Source organism: Centroberyx affinis, unplaced genomic scaffold (assembly GCF_046629955.1).
Source record: "Centroberyx affinis isolate AG114_WGS23_722 - 3 ecotype Tasmania unplaced genomic scaffold, CSIRO-AGI_Caff_v1 ptg002960l_1, whole genome shotgun sequence".
In the NCBI taxonomy this organism is placed as follows: domain Eukaryota; kingdom Metazoa; phylum Chordata; class Actinopteri; order Beryciformes; family Berycidae; genus Centroberyx; species Centroberyx affinis.
Window position 1 is genome coordinate 24331 of NW_027281073.1, and position 18812 is coordinate 43142.

General features: G+C 42.8%; 1 protein-coding gene across 3 annotated transcripts in view; it reads left to right on the top strand.

The window, feature by feature from the left end:
• pik3cb (phosphatidylinositol-4,5-bisphosphate 3-kinase, catalytic subunit beta) overlaps positions 1–12396 on the top strand; it is a 28366-nt gene extending 15970 nt beyond the window's left edge. For 2 of the 3 annotated variants that reach the window (XM_071536921.1, XM_071536922.1), the window contains exons 12-22: positions 418–539; positions 951–1094; positions 1253–1352; positions 2529–2725; positions 3037–3146; positions 3412–3490; positions 5298–5465; positions 5674–5797; positions 6013–6158; positions 9994–10126; positions 10454–12396. In XM_071536921.1, coding sequence (XP_071393022.1) covers positions 418–539; positions 951–1094; positions 1253–1352; positions 2529–2725; positions 3037–3146; positions 3412–3490; positions 5298–5465; positions 5674–5797; positions 6013–6158; positions 9994–10126; positions 10454–10591 — 1461 coding nt within the window. In that variant the 3' untranslated portion in view covers positions 10592–12396. Of the gene's footprint in view, positions 1–417; positions 540–950; positions 1095–1252; positions 1353–2528; positions 2726–3036; positions 3147–3411; positions 3491–5297; positions 5466–5673; positions 5798–6012; positions 6159–7363; positions 7471–9993; positions 10127–10453 lie in introns of all 3 variants that reach the window. The other variant, XR_011696216.1, reaches the window with a different exon arrangement.
• Positions 12397–18812: the final 6416 nt, after the last annotated feature.

The following is an 18812-nucleotide window of genomic DNA, read 5'->3' on the forward strand; positions in this document are numbered from 1 at the left end:
TCATGACTTAAAACTGCATGGTTTGGATGAAAAGTCATCTGCATGGGGCAAGTGTGTATACCTCTAGGGTTTTTTCCAGCTTAATCCCCCCTCTCCATGTGAGTGTATGGGCTCTTCAGATCAAAGATTTCGGTGTACACTCCTATGTGGAGATCCAGACAGATGGGATAAATGTGAGCGATACAGTGGCTCTTCCCAGTAGCTGATTTTGACGGCAAGTTGGACTAAATTATGCAAATTATTAAGTATGCCATTTTCAGCACCACAAGTGTATATATTTTAGTATGGGTCATCCCACAGGTAATCAAACTTAAAATGCTTAAACTTAAAGGTTGCTTTTAATGCCATGCTTTACCCACTGAGCTACACAAGAGCTGTGTAGTTACCACTGTGTGCTTCTGTCTGTGTGTGTCTCAGCTCCAGGCGCTGCTTCAGATCTGGCCCAAGCTGAGTCCCAGAGATGCTCTGGAGCTGCTGGACTTCAACTACCCTGACCAGTATGTCAGAGAGTATGCTGTGGGCTGCCTGCGCGATATGAGGTAAACACATGAATACCCACCCTCACACGAGTGTTATATAACACACACTCACCTCCTCAATGCTTCATTGTCTCATATTTAACCTCCTGCATTCACATCATCATCTGTCGTTCGGTACCCCCCTTCCTCAAATCTACCCTGCCTCTTTCCTCTTATATTTAAGGGTTAGGGTTAGTGAATGAATTCCTGCATCATACTCAATCAAGTTGATTTGTCTTGTCTGGTGTCTCTTTTCCTGCAAATGAAACTCAAAACTATATTGATATGTGTGGTGATTTGAAATCCAGTAGAAAAGTGTTGAAAATGAGAGATAGAAACAGAGGGGTAAAAAGCAAGCAGCCATCCCTTACCATCCAGTGAACTTCTTATCATGCTTCTCTCTCTCTGCCCCGCCACCCCCAACCCACACAGCAATGAAGAGTTGTCCCAGTACCTTCTGCAGCTGGTGCAGGTGTTGCGCTATGAGCCCTACTACGACTGTGCCCTCACCCGCTTCCTCCTGGACCGCGCTCAGGGCAACCGCAAGATAGGACACTTCCTCTTCTGGCACCTCCGGTGTGTGTGTGTGTGTGTGTGTGTGTACGCAGTTGCACATCAGAAAGAAAGTGAAAGAGATGGTGTGTTTGTGAAAGAGAGAAATGCAACACCAAAGTGATTTAGGTTCTATTGAGGTTTCTGTTCTTACCGTACCTCCTCTCTGCTGCCCTCTGCAGGTCAGAGATCCACATGCCGGCTGTCTCTGTCCAGTTTGCCCTCATCCTGGAAGCCTACTGTCGAGGCAGCATCCCTCATATTGAGGTCCTAAAGAAACAGGTAGGATACACACACACACACACACATTCTCTCACATATTTTCTGTCTCATCCGCACACACACACTCACACACAATCACTCAAACAGACTGCTTTATAGTACGCTCCATGTTGACATATTCCACTAAAGCCACCAAGTCCTTTCTCAATCTGTCAACTACTTTTGCCCTGTATTATCTGTTAATGCCCCCATTCTCAGTTCCATACCCATCCTTACCGTCTTCCCTCGCTCTCTTCCCCTCCTAGCCCCTGTTCGGGGACCAGAATAGCACTAGTCCATTGTCAACCCTGACAGGGCTAGATTGATGGTATTTTTAGCCTGTCAGAGCGGCAGCAGCCTGACCCCTACCCCGTAACCTTTGCCCTCTACAGCATCGGTTCTGACAGTCACTCCTCTGGACGCTTCCTCTCACTTCCTCTTCAGCGCTGTCATTTATCTGGCCACTTCCTGTTTTGAAGAGCACACACACTGTGGGAGACGGCTGAGGATGGCAATGCTGACATTTTCGATTTGTTTCAGAAGAATGAGCTAAGCTGTCAATAACAAGTGCGCTGGTGAAACGGTGAAGCACTTCAATCTTCAGACGCACTTCATGTGTATTTGACAAGCCAAATGTCTTTAAATGACATCATTATTCATTAGGCATTTCTTCTTTATGATATAGTTCATAGTGGAGACAGACAGGAAAGATGGGAGGTGCTTGCACTCAACATTGCGAGATTACGGTACATTCTTATCCCGCTGATCCATGCGGATGTCATGACAAGCCAAATATTTTATTTGAGTATTGTTGAAGGCATAATTTAGTGAAACATGGACCTCATTTCCCAACGTCTCTTTTGGTTTACAATGTTAAAAGGCTCTGAAATATGGAATCAAATTGTATCCAATACATGACATGAGATTGAAACACTTGGGACTACTTTACAGTGATTTCTGATCAATCTTTTTAGGTATGCTGCCTGAAGGCCACTTTTGGCACATTCTTAACCCTATATAATGTGTTGCCCTATTTTTTCACCCCTTGTAAATTGTGGCAATATCACAATAGTTAAATTGTGGGGTGTAGATCATAAATGTTATGTTCTTGCTCTCGCCACAATTAAACCATTGTGATTCTGAAATATCATCATTGTCCCATTGTGACAGTGGTTCCCTTCTCTTGCCCCCCCCCAGGTGGAAGCCCTGAGTAAACTAAAATCGGTCAACGAGCTCATTAAGCTGGGAACCATTAAGAACGCCCGCAGTAAGACCAAGGAGGCCATGTTGACCAAGGAGGCCATGATGACTTGTCTGAGACAGAGCGGCTACACTGAGACTCTGTCAGACCTGCACTCCCCGCTCAACCCCAGTGTCCTGCTGTCCGGCATCAAGTAAGGCGGTGCTGCACAAAGTGGGGGGTCCCTGGGGAATTTTACTACTATTTCATTGGCTAGTTGGTATTGTGAGAGAATTCACACTTCTGTACTGAATCATATCGGGCGCCAAAAATCTTGGGTCTTGTCAAATGGCGGTCCATCCTTAATAGCATGTTTACTTTTGGATCTCAGACATGAAAAAGATTGTTTTGTTGTTGTTTTTTTTCGGTTTTAACTTTTTCTCCTCTCTTTCACTCTGTCTCTTTCATTTTCACTCTCTCCCTCCCTCCCTCCCTCCCTCCCTCCGTCCCTCATTCTTCCCTCAGTGTGGAGAAGTGTCGGTACATGGACTCTAAGATGAAGCCGCTGTGGATTGTTTACAACAACAAGCTGCTGGGGGGAGACACCCTGGGCATCATCTTCAAGAACGGAGACGGTAGGAGGGATGGAGGGATGGAGGGAGGGGTGGAGGGAGGGAGGGAGGGAGTGAGGGGTGAAAAGATATCACCAGGTCATGATGAGGAGGGAATACAATCAGTCTTCCCTTGTTTCTCAGTTATCAAGTAAGCTTTACTGACATGTTTGACAGCCAATGTTTCCAAGGCATTTTGGTTTTAATAGCACATTACTTTCCTTTAGAAGTTATTTCCTTTTCTCTTTTCATTCTCACTCACTCTCAATTTTCCCCTCTCTTTTCCCAGACCTAAGGCAAGACATGTTGACACTCCAGATTTTGAGGTTAATGGATCTTCTATGGAAGGAGGCTAATCTAGACCTCAGGTGAGTATTTTGTGCATGTGTGTTTGTGTGTGTGTGTGTGTGTGTGTGTGTGTGTGTGTGTGTGTGTGTGTGTGTGTGTGTGTGTGTGTGTATATGCATGCAGACGGACAGACTTCGTCAAGCTTGTTTGTTCCTGGTCTCTGTAGGGAAGGGGAAGCTCTGCGGTGGGGTGCAGAAGAGGAGAGGAGACACTAAATCACCCCCCGCTAGTTTAACCTCTCACCCTTTAACACCCTAGACATCCATACCCCCCACACACACATATACACACTATCTGCATTACATCCTAATAAGATCCACACTTTGGCTCTTTTGGAACCCCTCCCTCTCTTTCTCTCGCCGTCATACACCGGCACATCTGGAGCTGGGCAGTGGAGGGGGTTGTTTTGACAGTTGAGCCGGAGGACGGTGCTTCAGGTTACAGGGACAAAGGTTCAGGGTTCCAGCACAGTGATGAGGACAATGAGGATGAAGATGGTGACAATGTAACAGAACCGCTATGATGTGATGGATGTCACACGTGTCATTACTTGTTACCAGCTGTCCGTATATATGTTTCTCATTCACGTAAACTCAACACCCGTCAAATAGAGCAAGAAACACCTTAAAGGCATTTGGTCTCTGTCGGCAGCCAAGACCATTCCCTGTACTAGACCTGTGTGAGATGTGTGTGCGGTGTGTAAGATTGGTGGTCTTTTGCGTCACGGGACAGTTCAGTTGGTGCTCTTGTGTAAGACCAGTTCAATCAATCACAGAAGGAAGGGATTCAGAAGAGGATTTGTCTAGGTCAGGTCAGTTTGCACCCTGCAAAATGAATACCCATTGCCATCTTGTGGTGATGTCAGGAAACACCATTCATCTGAATGAAGATAAAAAATGTTATCATCCTTTGGCTGGGGCGCATGTGTTCATGCACTCACAACATCATGTGTTCAAATTGAACTTTGACCTTTGTTGCACATCATCTCCTCCCTCTCTTCCATCTTTGCTGTCTCTCCACTGCACACAATCTGATAATGACTATGATCTTTAAAAAATGTCTTCTCCATTGATTGAATTGGTGGAGTCTTAAAGAAGTGCCTTATGACTAAGTCTGCAAATAAAGCCTAGACTAATATATTAATCTCATGAATACATAACACTTCATTAAATGGAGCCATGTCTATAATCCTCTGGATTTACAACAACACGTATTAATGTATTTACCCTGCGTATCACATTGAAATAGGGAGACATTATTGATGATGACGTTAAGTATGATACATACATTTATTTGCTATTATTCCCATTATACAGTCCAGTGGATATGCACATAAATGAGCACTTTGGTATAGACATCTGCAAATTGGCATATAAGTATATTTATTCCAGCCAAACATCTGGTATTGTGCTAAATTATGTGTTCATGGGAGTTGTAATGTCCCTCATTGGTCAATACATCAGTATCCCTAGTCAGTTTTATGATCATATATTTTTCTATGTTTCTTTAATATATACACAGCCTAGCTTTGCCAGATTTTCCTTAGGAAATGTTTACATTTACTGCCCCAATGTGTGCATTTATTGGGATGTGTACATATTTATAATTTTCCCACATTTACCATAATATACACAGTGAAAGCTATAACCCAAAATGTGAATGTATAATAAGCTTATTGTACTACATTTATCAATATGTTCGCTGTATGCCATATTTTGGCAATGTTTTTTTATACCAGTCCACCAAATACTTAGGGATGGATAGATGCACAATAGGCTGATTGATACCATCAAGCTCTTCACTTCCCTTTCCACACATATCACACAGAATCGTGCCATATGGTTGCCTAGCGACAGGTGACCGGGCGGGGCTGATCGAGGTGGTGTCATCAGCGGATACAATTGCCAACATCCAGCTCACAAGCAGCAACGTGGCGGCAGCCGCTGCCTTCAACAAGGACGCCTTGCTCAACTGGCTCAAAGAGAAAAACTCCGGGTAAGATGACGCTTGGATATACCTTCGAGGAACTGTGTGTAAAGTTTCCTTGTCCTGTGGTCAGAACATTAAATATTGTTCAGCAATTTGGGTCATTCAGGTTAATGCATTCAAACCTATCACTATAACAGCTGACTGTGACTGTTGTGACTTGCTTGAAAGTGGTGTAAACCCAGTGAAAACTGACGTGTATTGTTGATATTCGTAGCGACGCTCTGGATCGGGCCATTGAGGAGTTCACCCTGTCATGTGCAGGCTACTGTGTAGCCACCTACGTCCTGGGCATTGGAGACCGCCACAGTGACAACATCATGGTCCGCAGCACCGGACAGGTCGGCAGACAATGCATTTTATTTCTATACATTATCCAGAGAACAGTATAAAGCACAAAGGTTCATGAGACTCAAAGTCATGTAATTAATAGATGTTTGCTTATACTTATTTTTACAATATTCTCACATTGGATGATGGTGCGTCTGCCTCACTCTCCTTGTGGTTTTCCTGTTTCCACTGTGCTCACTGAGCTACCTTTGTGTCTGTCCATCAGCTCTTCCACATAGACTTTGGCCACATCCTGGGCAACTTCAAGTCCAAGTTTGGCATCAAGAGGGAGCGCGTACCCTTTATTCTCACACACGACTTCATCCACGTCATCCAACAGGGCAAGACGGGTAACACCGAAAAATTTGGCAGGTTTGTTCCTCTTTGTTTGTCCTCTTCTCATCAATCCCTCTCTCTCCATATATCCTGTTGGTATCTAATCATTTGGAAGTATAACCAGGGTAATGCTTTATATTACAGCTCGCTTTTTCCATATAGTGTGATTAGGTTGTTAAAAATGTAACTACATTTGACATAGTTGATTGTGTTGATATTAATAGGCCTGTCACTCAATGTTTGATGGCATGTTGTGGTCAAATAGTTGGATTTGGGTATAGACCCTATTTGAAAGCGCAGCCAGTAAAATCTGATGCCCCGTCAAAATCCAATTTGGCTAACTGACTTTAAAATGATGAGCAAGTACTATTGATCCCTCCCTGGTATTGACAAGGAGCGTTATGTAGCTAAATTAACTAGAATTGTGTTGCGTATCTGATCCATTAGAGAGAGAGGGACAAGACAAACTTTATTTTCGCCAGACCTAAAGCTTGTGTCGCACCTGGACCTTGAAGAAAGTGCATCTTCACCAAAGAGGCCATCAAAGCATATATAAGCCTGGATGCATACAATTACTTCTACAGTAGCAAAGTACAAACACTTTGTACTTATAAAGAGACAAATAGATGAGACAAATGTGTTGTTTATGGAGAGATTAGAGCCAGCCAGGCCCTTCAGAGAACCTATTCTGCTTGGGTTATGGCTAAGACAAGCTAGTTTGCAGTGGGCGTTGCACCTACATGACAGGGTATGCAATTGAGTTGTTTTTGTAGGTAGGCTAGGCTATCGGATATGTTTTATGTAGTTCTCATCAGTGATTTCTAGGGCTCAACATTTAATCAAATATGTATCAAAACCGCAATATGGCCTACTGCAATTTTCAAATCGCAGGAGGTGCAATATTTGTTAAAGGCGAAATGTGTGTCAAAATACCATTTTAAATTAAATATTGTCGTGCTGCAGAGATGTCCCGGCCTACACATCATATTCTACAGACTTAAGAAAACATCTTTGTTTGGTACAGATGCCCGCAAAAATCACACCATAATCATTTTAATACGTTTTTCAATGAAAATGAGAATAATGATGTGGCATCTTGTCCTGATTACAGAAACATGTAACCTACACAGAAAAGTCTCTACCTATGTTTGTCAAACTGCCTGATCATTCAGTTCTGTGTCCATGTGTGCTCAGGAGGCAAATCCAGACTGCACTCTGTTTACTGTTCTTTGTATTGACAGTGGTGCAGACTCAGCCTCTGAGTGTAGGAGCCAGGCAGGGAGTCAGGAGATGGATGAGGATCAAAGACTGTGCGAAACGAGGGAGGAAGAGCAGGGAACAACAAGCTGTGAGATAAGAGATGAGGAGTAATGAATGATTGGTTTGGTGTGAGGAGGGGACGCTTGACTCCTAGTCAGTTTGGTCAGGTGTTAAAGTTCACTGCAGGTTTGTCAAGCGTTATCAGCAGTATTCATGCTACACACACACAAACAAACATGTGCACAGCAATGCGGGGCAGAGCATGACAAGGTTGCAAGGAAGGTAAGGAATGTGTTCATAGAATCTGAAAGCAAACATGACAGAAATTGTGAAGGAGGTAGAGCTATGTGTAAACACTCAACTTTCCCATCTGACAGCAAGTCATGATGTCCACTTGAGATTAAATACTCTGCAAAAATTTCTACTATATCTGTGCATAAGGCAGCAAAAAGTAGGGATTTCTGCACAAGCACTCATATTATGCCCAAGTGCGGGGACATATGGCTGTATGTGACATGCAAACTGCCTTTTTTGTGCTATGGACAAGGTTGCCATATCCAGCAAGTCAGCTGCAGCGCAGAGGATTGGCAAAAGGCAAAGATGAGTTCTACCACAAATACATCTGTCCTGAATGTGCACACATGAGCGGGAAAATACGTTTAAAGTAGCCTCAACAACATGCATGTAAAAAGAGAGGCACAAAGTGGTGCAGTGCTGCATGTGCAAGTCTGTGTATCACTTGTTTCTAGGGTTGAAGATGTGGCCTAGTCAACTGTGGTACATTGTGTACTGATTAGAGATCAGAGGTGGAGAAAGTACACAAATCATTTTGCGGAAGTGGAAATACCCTGGTGGAGTAGTTAAAGACTAATTTTATTAAAAATAGTTCAGAACATTTGATTTTGAATAGTTTAAATTCATACAATATGCAGATTGTGTAATTTGCGTAACAGTCTGAACTTGGAGTACTTACAAAAAAAAAAAAACAGTAAAGGCAAATTTTTCCATTGTGATTTATCTTCAAGTGTCTTTTCTGTCTGACTCATCACCTCACAACAGGCTTCCTCAAGTTAGTCAGAGCTGAACACACTAGAAGTATCTTATCTATTGTCATCTTCCCGGTGTTTGATGAGTGTGATGGGAAACGTGTGTCATTCGATTGATCCAAATCGAGTTGCCAGGTCTTGATTTGTCAGCCCCAAGCAGAGTTTCATCAGTGTGATGAGGAGTAGGTCAGCAGCAGACGAAGGTGTTGACACAGTGGGTACCTGTGCACAGGTCACGTGTGCACAGGCACAAAAAAAACTTGACGTGACCGCCTCCACCCTCTTCTACCCATGAGCCAGAGGCAGGATTGAGAACATTGGCCACAGCCCTCCTGCCCCACAGTTTGCCTCAATTAGTCGGATGCCTGAAACACAAAATTTATTACGTTTTTACTTTTTTTTTATTGTTTTTACCTTGAAAGCAGAGTGATGGTGCTACTAATAGGCTACTGCTGATATTCTCACATATTATCTTAAGAATTTATGGACAACCTACAGTATATGGGGATTACTTTTGCTTAATTCAAACAAAATTACAATGCCTGCCTGCTGCAGCTTTGACAGTAGTGACAAAATTATGGGCTGTCACATTTGTGTTGCATGTACATGTGGTGTTTTGCGATAAGATCGTATTTTGTCATAATGACGTGCAGTCTGCCTGCCTGTTTCTGATACCTCTGTTTCACCTTTCCAGGTGCGTGAAACAAGCGCACCTGCTACAGGACATAAAGGATCATTAGCATATTCCACACTGCCCTTGTTTATTATGGATATAACTGACGTGACAGGCTACCGATGTGAACCTTCATTAATGCTGTCCCCATGTCTCTGTAACAAATGTCAACCTGTTTGGCTGGAAGCTAATGTTAGTCTGTGGAGCTGATAACTGGTAGCAAATGTTTGGCTAACGTTAGAAATGGAATATTGTTTATCATCGTGAAACGAGAGATGGCTGAATATGTTACCTTGGCAGCATTAGCTACACCAAATTAGATAACAGATGATGTTAATGTTACATAACATTACCTGTGATGAAGTGAGTGCTGCACTGGTTGCTATGGACACGCTTGATAGGGGCCATCGATTTTTATTTATTTATTTATTTTTGGCTGCTTTTTCTTTACATTACAAATATGGCTAAGCTGAAATAAAACTAGTTATTTGGGTACATACCACAGAACTTGAATGGTACATTCATTCAAGTTCTGATATTCCAACCACATAGGCTATTTTCAATCAGAGGTGAGTCAAATCTGCCACTGACATAAGCCATGTCAGCTTTTAGATATTTGACTGTCATAGCTGCCAACAGACTGTAAAGTTGATAGTTAATAACTGTAATACTAAACATACGTAAAGGGAGACTGGCATCTCCAGCCAGTTAACTGTATGATGGAAAAGAGGGAGCTGTAATTTAAAGGACTGTCCTAATTATATTTTCATATCCATTGTTACAATATGGGAACTGGGTACTTTCACATGGCACTGTTGAAAATGTAAAGAACTGCGTACACTGCAAATGGCAAAGATTATTTATTGTGTGTGTGTCTATGTCGCTCTGTCAGTTTCCGTCAGTACTGCGAGGAGGCTTACCTAATCCTGAGGAAGAATGGGAACCTCTTCATCACACTGTTTGCCCTCATGCTTACTGCTGGACTGCCTGAGCTCACCTCCGTCAAAGACATCCAGTACCTAAAGGTATCTCACACACACACACACACACACACACACACACACACACACACACACACACACACACGCCGATTGCATACATACAGCATATGAATGTAGATCAGTGTAAAAGCAAAGACTTGATATTCGGTGCCTCAACGTTGAGTTTTGGAGATTTCAAATGTTTTGTTCTTGGAAATATATGACTTACCTAGAATATACTGTGTTACAATCTGCACCTTGTGGACCATGAGAATTTCTCAGTAATGACCGTTAGCATTTGCCTTAAAGAGATAAGGTCATGTGTGGGTTGGGTGTTATAAGAGGATTGATTATTAATCCCCCCCTCCGCAGGACTCTCTGGCGCTGGGCAAGACAGACGAGGAGGCGCTGAAGCAGTTCCGCCAGAAGTTCGACGAGGCCCTCCGAGAGAGCTGGACCACCAAAGTCAACTGGATGGCCCACAACGTGGCCAAAGACAACCGCTCCTAGAGCAGCCGGGACCCCTACAGGCCAGGGGTCGCAAGGACACAGTGAGGGAGTGGAGGAGAAGGGGCGGTGGGGGGGGGCAGGCTGTGCCAAGGAGACAGGGAGACAACCACCCGTATTTAAAGAAGGGAATCTAGCAGACTATCCCAAACATGAACTGATGCACATGCGTGCATATATACACACACACACACACAGTGTAAATCCACTCTCCTAAGCGTTCAGTTGCTCTGCTCCCGTACTTACTCCTCCTCACCTTACATCGCTCTGGCATGGTGCCTCCAAAAAAAAAATCCAAATTCAAGGCCTCGTGACAATTCTGCGGAATCGCGGTGGGCTAAGTGGTTGCATGTTTTGCACAGGCACAGTCGGAGACAGAGCGCACAGCCAAAGGAAGGGAATTGAACACCCACCCAGCCACCCTGCACCAAACCTCCAGAAATGAACTGCGTGGATGGAGCGGGCCGACCCACTGACCCACTGATTAGGGGAAAAGGGTGTGTTTGGGGCGTTTGCTCACATCGGATGGAACAGTTTTTGGCTTGTCTGGACTCGGAAAGGGCCGCACGGGTTTGGCTTTGACTGCACAGCACCACCAAGAGGCTCCGCCCCCAAACGGTTTTAAAAGACGTCTCGCCCCCCCCTCCCCATGTCTTAAAATGGCATCACACCACAATGTGCACAAAGCCCGCGGGAAGTGCATCTTAACAAGTCTCGTTCCCGCGATGCCTCCTCATGAACGTGTGCCTCAAACCTGCGGGAAGATTGTATTTTGTTTTTGTTTGTTTTTTGTTTGTTTTTTGCCACTTAAGATTTTATCCTGAGAATTTCTATGTGCCAGACTACTTTACTACTCCACAAAGAAAAAAAGAGTGGCGAAAGAGAGAGACATATCGGAGGAAAAAGACGCCCTGAGCCTGGTGGTCTGATGTCGGAAGCAAAGAGGCCAAGCGGACACTGGAAGCTTTTCGAGAAAGAGATATATATGAGAGATTTTAAATGTTTTAAAATCTTTTTTTAATGAACTAAAAACTTTATTTTTTTGTTGCTTTATTTTTTTAATTTTGAAATGACAATGTGTATTTTTCCTTTTTTTTTTTTTTTTTTCTTTCATTATCAAATCAAGAGCATTGTTGGACAAAGGGTCATTTTGAATATCTCCTGCGAGTTATTTTCACTACCCCATGAACTTCTTGTCTTAAATAAGGCCTCGCCTGAGGATGTCGGCCTTTCAAAGCGCCATCCGACTCACGCTAACCACCCTGACGAATAAACTCACTGAGAAGTAACTGAAGCATATAACATGCCTTTTTAGGACCAAAACAAAAAAGCAAAACGTTTAGTTCTTTTGTTGTTTATACTGTGTTTTTAATTATGTGTTCCAAAATTGAATGTCCGTGCAAAATATGTGCCGCTCTCTTTTTAAGTGTATTTGTTTTTATAAGAGCAGGTGTGGGTGGAGTCTGGGGGCCGGTCTGGGAGGGATTTATCATTAGGGGGGGGGTTACACTGCGATGCGAAGCTACTTCCTGGTTTCGACATAAGGTGCTCCTCCGGCATCTGCATCTGTGTTTGATTTTTGTGCAATATCCGTAAATGAGTATACGAACCGTATATATTAGTATATGAACCCTTGGGCCCAAGCCTAAGCCTATAATGGTCGTCACTGTGGGTTTATGTGTGATGCTGCTGTATTTCGCACCGCTAGCCTTCAAATGTCTCTCAGACACTGGATATTGTCAAATGTACAGGCTTTTATTGTTTCGCTGGTTTTTTGTTTTCATAGGAGTTTTATTAAAGTTATTTTCCACCGAGCTGCATTTTCCCCTGTGGTCCGTTCCTCGTTCTTGTTGTGGTTTGTACCCACTCAGGGCAGCGCCATAGATCCAGTCTCTTGTGTTTTGAGTACTGCGATGAATGCTTATTGATTCCAGACCAGAAATAAAGCCAGACCTCGCATTCTTTATGTGCGAGGGAGAGCGCGAGAAAAGAAAGGATTGTGTAGGAGAGAGAAGTCACATCAAGTCATCTACTCCCTCCCATACACTCTCAAACAATAGTATTGGATTGTACCTTTTAAGAGTACAATGGCTTGTCACTGGGCAGTACCCTCTAATGTACACCTGTTGTTCCCCCGCACTTGGGTATTTATTTGTACCCTATACACGTACAATCGTTTTAGTGGCTTGGCAGTGCTGCTTAGCTTAGTTTAAACCTGGGAACTGCAGCCTGTGTGTGTCTGAGTGTTCACACACACGCATGTGTGTCGGCGTTGCCTCTGGTTATGTTTGCTGACTTGTTCCATAACCCCTTATCCTGGAGTAGAATTGAAAGGGAATTAAGCTTGGAAGGGGGTCTTTGTAACTGCCATCCCACGAACAATGAAACTGCTTTGTAGGTGGGCTGCCATCCGAAGTGGACTGATCTTTCATTCCAGTTTTCATGACTGAGTCAGGAAATGTGTTTCCTTTCACTCCATGGGGCATTTTGACACAGTCTCTATATTGAGTAATCCTCGTTTATTGCTTCATTATTACTGTAAGCTACAACAATAGCTCGGTGTGAATCATCTGCTGTGTGTGTGTGTTGTTGACTGCAGTTATGTAATGCAATAACACACTGGTCGAAGGTTTGCTCATTCAGATTTGGGAGTTCAAACAATAGCGGATATGCTGTAGGTGTATATCAGGGTTTACTTTGAGTCAGCTTTAACCTACAGTACATACAAAATGTGACACTCTTGGCTAAACAAATCATTACATTCAATGAAGAAAAAAATGCAGCAAAGCTATAAAATATGTCTCTACTACAATCTGGCAAGTATTCTGCAAAACAGCCTGGGATTTTTGAAAATATCTTTGTGTATTGAAAAACAAAGAACAGAAGCAGTACACAGCATAGTGATACTGTATGGATGTCTGTGCCTATCATTCAAATCTATCACTGGATTTCAATGTGATCTCTGTGAGCCCGTTGTTCCCTTCACCTTTGGTTTAGTTCACCATGGGCACGTATAAATGACATCACCAGATATTGATGACTTCCTTCCCTACTGCTCCCTCCACACTCGTGTATCATTTGTCCCTTGACATCACTGAGCGAAGCAGGTGACTGGCGGTGCTAAACGTTGGCATTCGCGAATAAAAAAGATGACTGCATCAAACACACAGGGGTCCAATGAAAAACCAGGACGTGTGTGCTGTTCCAGTCCTCCGCTGACGCATCCGTGACACCACTCTCCTCTCCCGTGTCCCAAGCATTGGGCGGTAATGGGGTTAATGGGGCCCTCTGTCACAGTCAGCCGTGTACATGTGATTATGCATGTGTACTGACAGGTTCTTAAAGCCCTACATGCATTTTCATCCTCCAGTTATATGCATGGATTGTGTTCCTTTTGACAGATCTGCTTGTACATTTTAGCACAACACATTTGAGTTATCATGCTGCTAAGTTGGGTTATTGTCTAGAAATAATTTCAATATCCAGTCCAACAAAGAACCTGTTGATATAAAGTTACCCAAATTATTATAGCTGTCAGCATTGTGGAAATTTGACTAACGCCGTTTGAGACAGATTTAGAATTCCAATCTACTTTCTGGTGTAAATCACCTACATCCAGGTTTTAATGAATGCTCTGATTGGTCAATAGTATGCATAGTTAATCAGGTGTCCTATAGTCTGTCAGTTCACAGTCCTTCAAGCTTTGTACCATCTAACCAATCAAACAAATCAACATCAAACCTTTCCGACAGAGTTGAATTCACTGCACTGGATCTTTAACACCTAAACTGATGCTAACCACTCTAAACAAAAGCACATAACTCCTCTGTGATCGCTCAGTGAGTCTCAACCCTAACCCTCAAACCACCCACAGTGTCTATTCAAAGGACTGACGGTAACAATGAGTCATAATCACTTCTATTTCTTCCCACTGCAGAGTTCAGTTCAGTATGAGTATGATGGAAGCACGCTGGTAGAGCAGTCAATCATATTTGGTACTGGCTGACTTTGATTTGGTTCTGGTAGCAGGGTTGCATGCTGGTTTACATGTTGATGTCCTACATGAAGAGGACCACACAAGTTCAATCAAAAGCCACATGCCACTGGAAGTCTAGGGCCATTGCTAGTGAAATGGAAAAATGAATGAATGTTTTAAGCTGTTGAGTCCCCAAAAGTCATTCAGTGTTTACATCATTACTGCTTACAATCAATGACTCCAGCATCCAGCAGGTGGAGCCACATCACATCACTCAGCCCATGAAATTCTCGCTGGTTCAATCAGGACTTGGAACTGTTGATCAGTGAAGATAAACTTTTTCACCTTTTATACTGACTTTGGACCTTGAGCTTACCATAATTTCCGACCGCAAACAATCCTCACAAAGAATAATAATAACAATAAACAATAGCATGACAGCGGATATTCCATTTTTAGTTTCAGCCATCTGTCTGTCAGCAGGGTGGCACAGTGAGGGAGATAGTCCTTTGACTGGAGAATTCAGGTTCAAGCCACTGTGTCACTATATGGAGTGAATTCACATTCAATATTCAGAAATATATGAGATAGTATGAAGAAAAATAAGAAATACAAATAATTTTGACCATCTGCAAACAAACACTTTGGTATTTCATGAAAAGAGTCCAACAGGTTTTCATGAAAGTTACCAAACTAAAAAAAAGATACATTCATATTTTTGGAGCATATGTTCATTAGCATATTGATCATATTTTCAGAGCCAGAAATGTCATATAAATTGTTGAATCTGCATTTGTGAATCAAATGTCATTTGTGACATGGCTTTTGCTTGTACCAAGAAGTGTCCTTTAGCAAGACACTGAATCCAGCTCCAGACGCGCTGTCCTGAAGCTGACCCTGACCTCTGACCTCTCTGTGGAGGGAGGGAATACCCTGACAGGGAACAATAAAGTGTTACATCATGTCATATTATCTAATGCTTCCCTTCACCCTCCATGTGACGTCATCCCAACATTGAGCTCCATAGGGCAAACAGCGAAACACCAGAGGAAAAAAAAACCCAACAGATTAATACAACTAGGGTAATACATGTCGCGATATGCTTTAAATGTAGAGGATTTATGGTTAGATAATCATGTCCATCATCTTCCACCAGTCAAAGCTCTTGGGCTTTAACAGAGCAAGCCACCCACATGACTGACTCACACCTCCCTATGGAATTCCACCCACCCACAGGGTCTCCCAGTCCGCTGCCACTACAGAACTAATGAGGTGTGTTTGTGTATGGATGTGTGTGTATCACTTCAAAGAGAGGATATGGGGGCTGACGGGTGCTGTGGGGTTTGTGTGTCTGCCTCAGAAATGCATAAGCAAATTAATTTCTGTGCCAGTGGATGTAGTATTTTTCAAAACCTGTGGGGTTGTGAACACTGCGGCTACATCACTATATGCACAAGACCCATATTAAAGGTGCGTTCACTACCAAAATCCACCCTAAAACATCGATTGGTGGTGTACTTTGCATTTCTGGGTCCGTTTTGTTGTTTAGTGGTGTTTTTTTTTTTTTTTTTTTTTTTATAAAGTTCATCAATCTAAAACATCAACAGTACACATCAGGTTTTGGTGTCAGTCCCTCAGAATCAAACAGCAAGGGCTTCTTTCTAGTCTCACCATTTTGCACCAACATTCACCAATGATACAGGGAGAAATCCATCGTAGAACAGACCAATTTCTCCATTAACAGTTGCCTCAATAGACCAGAATGCAATGCAGCCACAAGACATGTTGAGTTTTGGGTGAGGAGTGCAACTATCACTTTTTCTGGACTGGAAAAACTCTCAGTCCACTATCGCTATTGCTCTGTCCACTCACACGTAACTCACAGCTAAATGCAACAAGTTCATGCCCATTCTCTTGGGGTTGTCGAAAGGCATTCTAGGAAATGTAGGAAGTCACTAACTGAAGTAGGGGAGAGCGGGGTAAGTTGTCACGTGAGTAAATTGTCTCTCTGGCTTTATTTCTGAAACAAAATATTTTAGAGCCAAAAGTCCAATTACAAAAATGTTTAATTTCGCAATAAGAGGATACCTATGTTGAATACAACAGTCTAAGTCACAACACTCTAACATAAAAGCAATTTGTATACCTGAAAGTAAATAATGAAAATCTTAATGTTTTTCTTCTCATTTTTTTCTCATAAAGGAATCAAAATAATTATACATTGTGACATATAAAAGCAAGGGTCAGCTGTAACCTGATAATAAATTTGAATGGTGTAGTGAAGCTCAGGGAAGGGACCTTTGTCTGGAAAGCCTGGGTGGGGCATGTTGTCACATTGATTTTGGGACATAACTATCCAAATCCTTTTTTTGATTAGAAGCTTACATTCATTAGCTTTACATTCATTCTTTTCTGAATAAATGTGCTTTTGGTACTTGCACCCACAAACCTTTGGCTTGTGTAGCAAGTGGCCTCTCTGCTGGACCAGACTCACATACAGTCACAGAGGCAGATTACTATTATTACTGTTTTCTTTAAGTGACTATAAAGCCATTTTACATAATAAAACATCAAATTAAATGTGTATATATTTAATGTACATTAACATATCATACTGTAAGAAATTGCATCAGAGTTTATGTTTGAGCATCCCAGGATAGGTGAGGGACGGGTTATTTTACCTGGTGGGTGGTGGGTGTCGATTTCTGAAATGAGGTATGTTGTTTTCAATGCAAGAGTATGTTTTTCATGCTATTATTGTATATACTGTATATTTCAGAGGAAATTGAATTTTGTGCACTAACATAGCACACATGCCCCGTCATGTGAGAAGACTTGCCCTGACATGGGGTAAGTTGTCACAAGTTGTCAAGTGTTATTTCATCACTTTTTCTTCCAGTACATTATTCAAAATGTAAAAGTGCCATTTTTTAGACCTTAATGTAGAAAAATATACGTTGTATCTTAGTAGTAAGGCACTACTGAGAAATACACCAGTGAGTAAAAAGTGTGACAACATGCCCCGCTCTCCCCTAGACGAAAAGCCCACCATTAAAACAGTACAGTCCCATATTTTGCCCTGGTCAGTGTTCACCACTTAAGTATGATATCATGTAGGCCAACTTACAAGGTGCTGAATGAATGGAGAGGGAGGGAGAGAGGCAGAAAGGGAGAGAGGTTTGGCTCTCACATTTTCTGTTGAGTGCAAAGAGAATCATGAGGCAGACAGCGGGATGTGTTGTTGACTGGTGTGCCAACTCAGTGGGGTGGGTGGCTGCAACCGGCCCCCTTAGTCAGGCAGCCAAAGTCAAGATTTTTTTGCACACAGCTTTTCGATTGTGGCTCTTGGCTCGGAACGGATCAGTCTGGCGTCTGCTGCCATGCCAGCATGTGACAATATTACAGTTTGCCACTCTGCTCTCAGTCTAACACATTTGAGCGAAACACAGTGGAGGCTGCAGGGCTGAGAGTCAGTGAGAGCAAAGTTTGACAAATAGCAAACCGCCATTCAACATGAGAGTCTGGCTGAAAAAAGATCTCAAACTGGAATGGGAGGAGGAGGAGGAGGGTGGGCCTATGCCTAACTTGAAATAATTCAGAAAATCACAATTTTGCCAACAACAATAAAAGGGGAACAATACAAGGAATGTGGTTTGATGTTTTTTTCTCAAGCGCTTTGGTGGCACTGCGACCCTAGCAGTGAGAGAGACTTTCAGAGACTTGGGAACTAAAAAAGCGTTAACATCATAAATGTAAAGATCTGTGGACTGTATCCCTCTCTCTACATTACAAACATTACTCACTAATCACGACAGATCTTATCGGGTCCTCTCCCGTAAAGCCAGCATCACTGCAGTGCACCAGATCGGACAGATTTGGCGTACAGGGCGGGTATTTTTATTCAGTTTGGCTAAAACAGACTTTGTCCATTCATTCGGAGACGCCGACACACTAACAGTGAGTCCATGCATGCTTTCCAACACAATCAATAATTTCCAACAACGCCTTTTCCTCAGCAGCTGACGTAGGCGTGGGCTCGGGTTGCAGCATCGTTATGAAACCAAGAGGGCTGCATGCGCTTTGAAGAAAATCAAAGGCGACGTTTACTTTCTCTCAATCTCAACTATTAAATTTGGCATTTTGTGTAAAATTGCCTTTCATGAACAATGGGTTACTTATGTCACTTATGGAGACACTGCGGAGCGCGTCATACTTCGAAAGCCACGCCCACCGTGGGGAAAACAATAT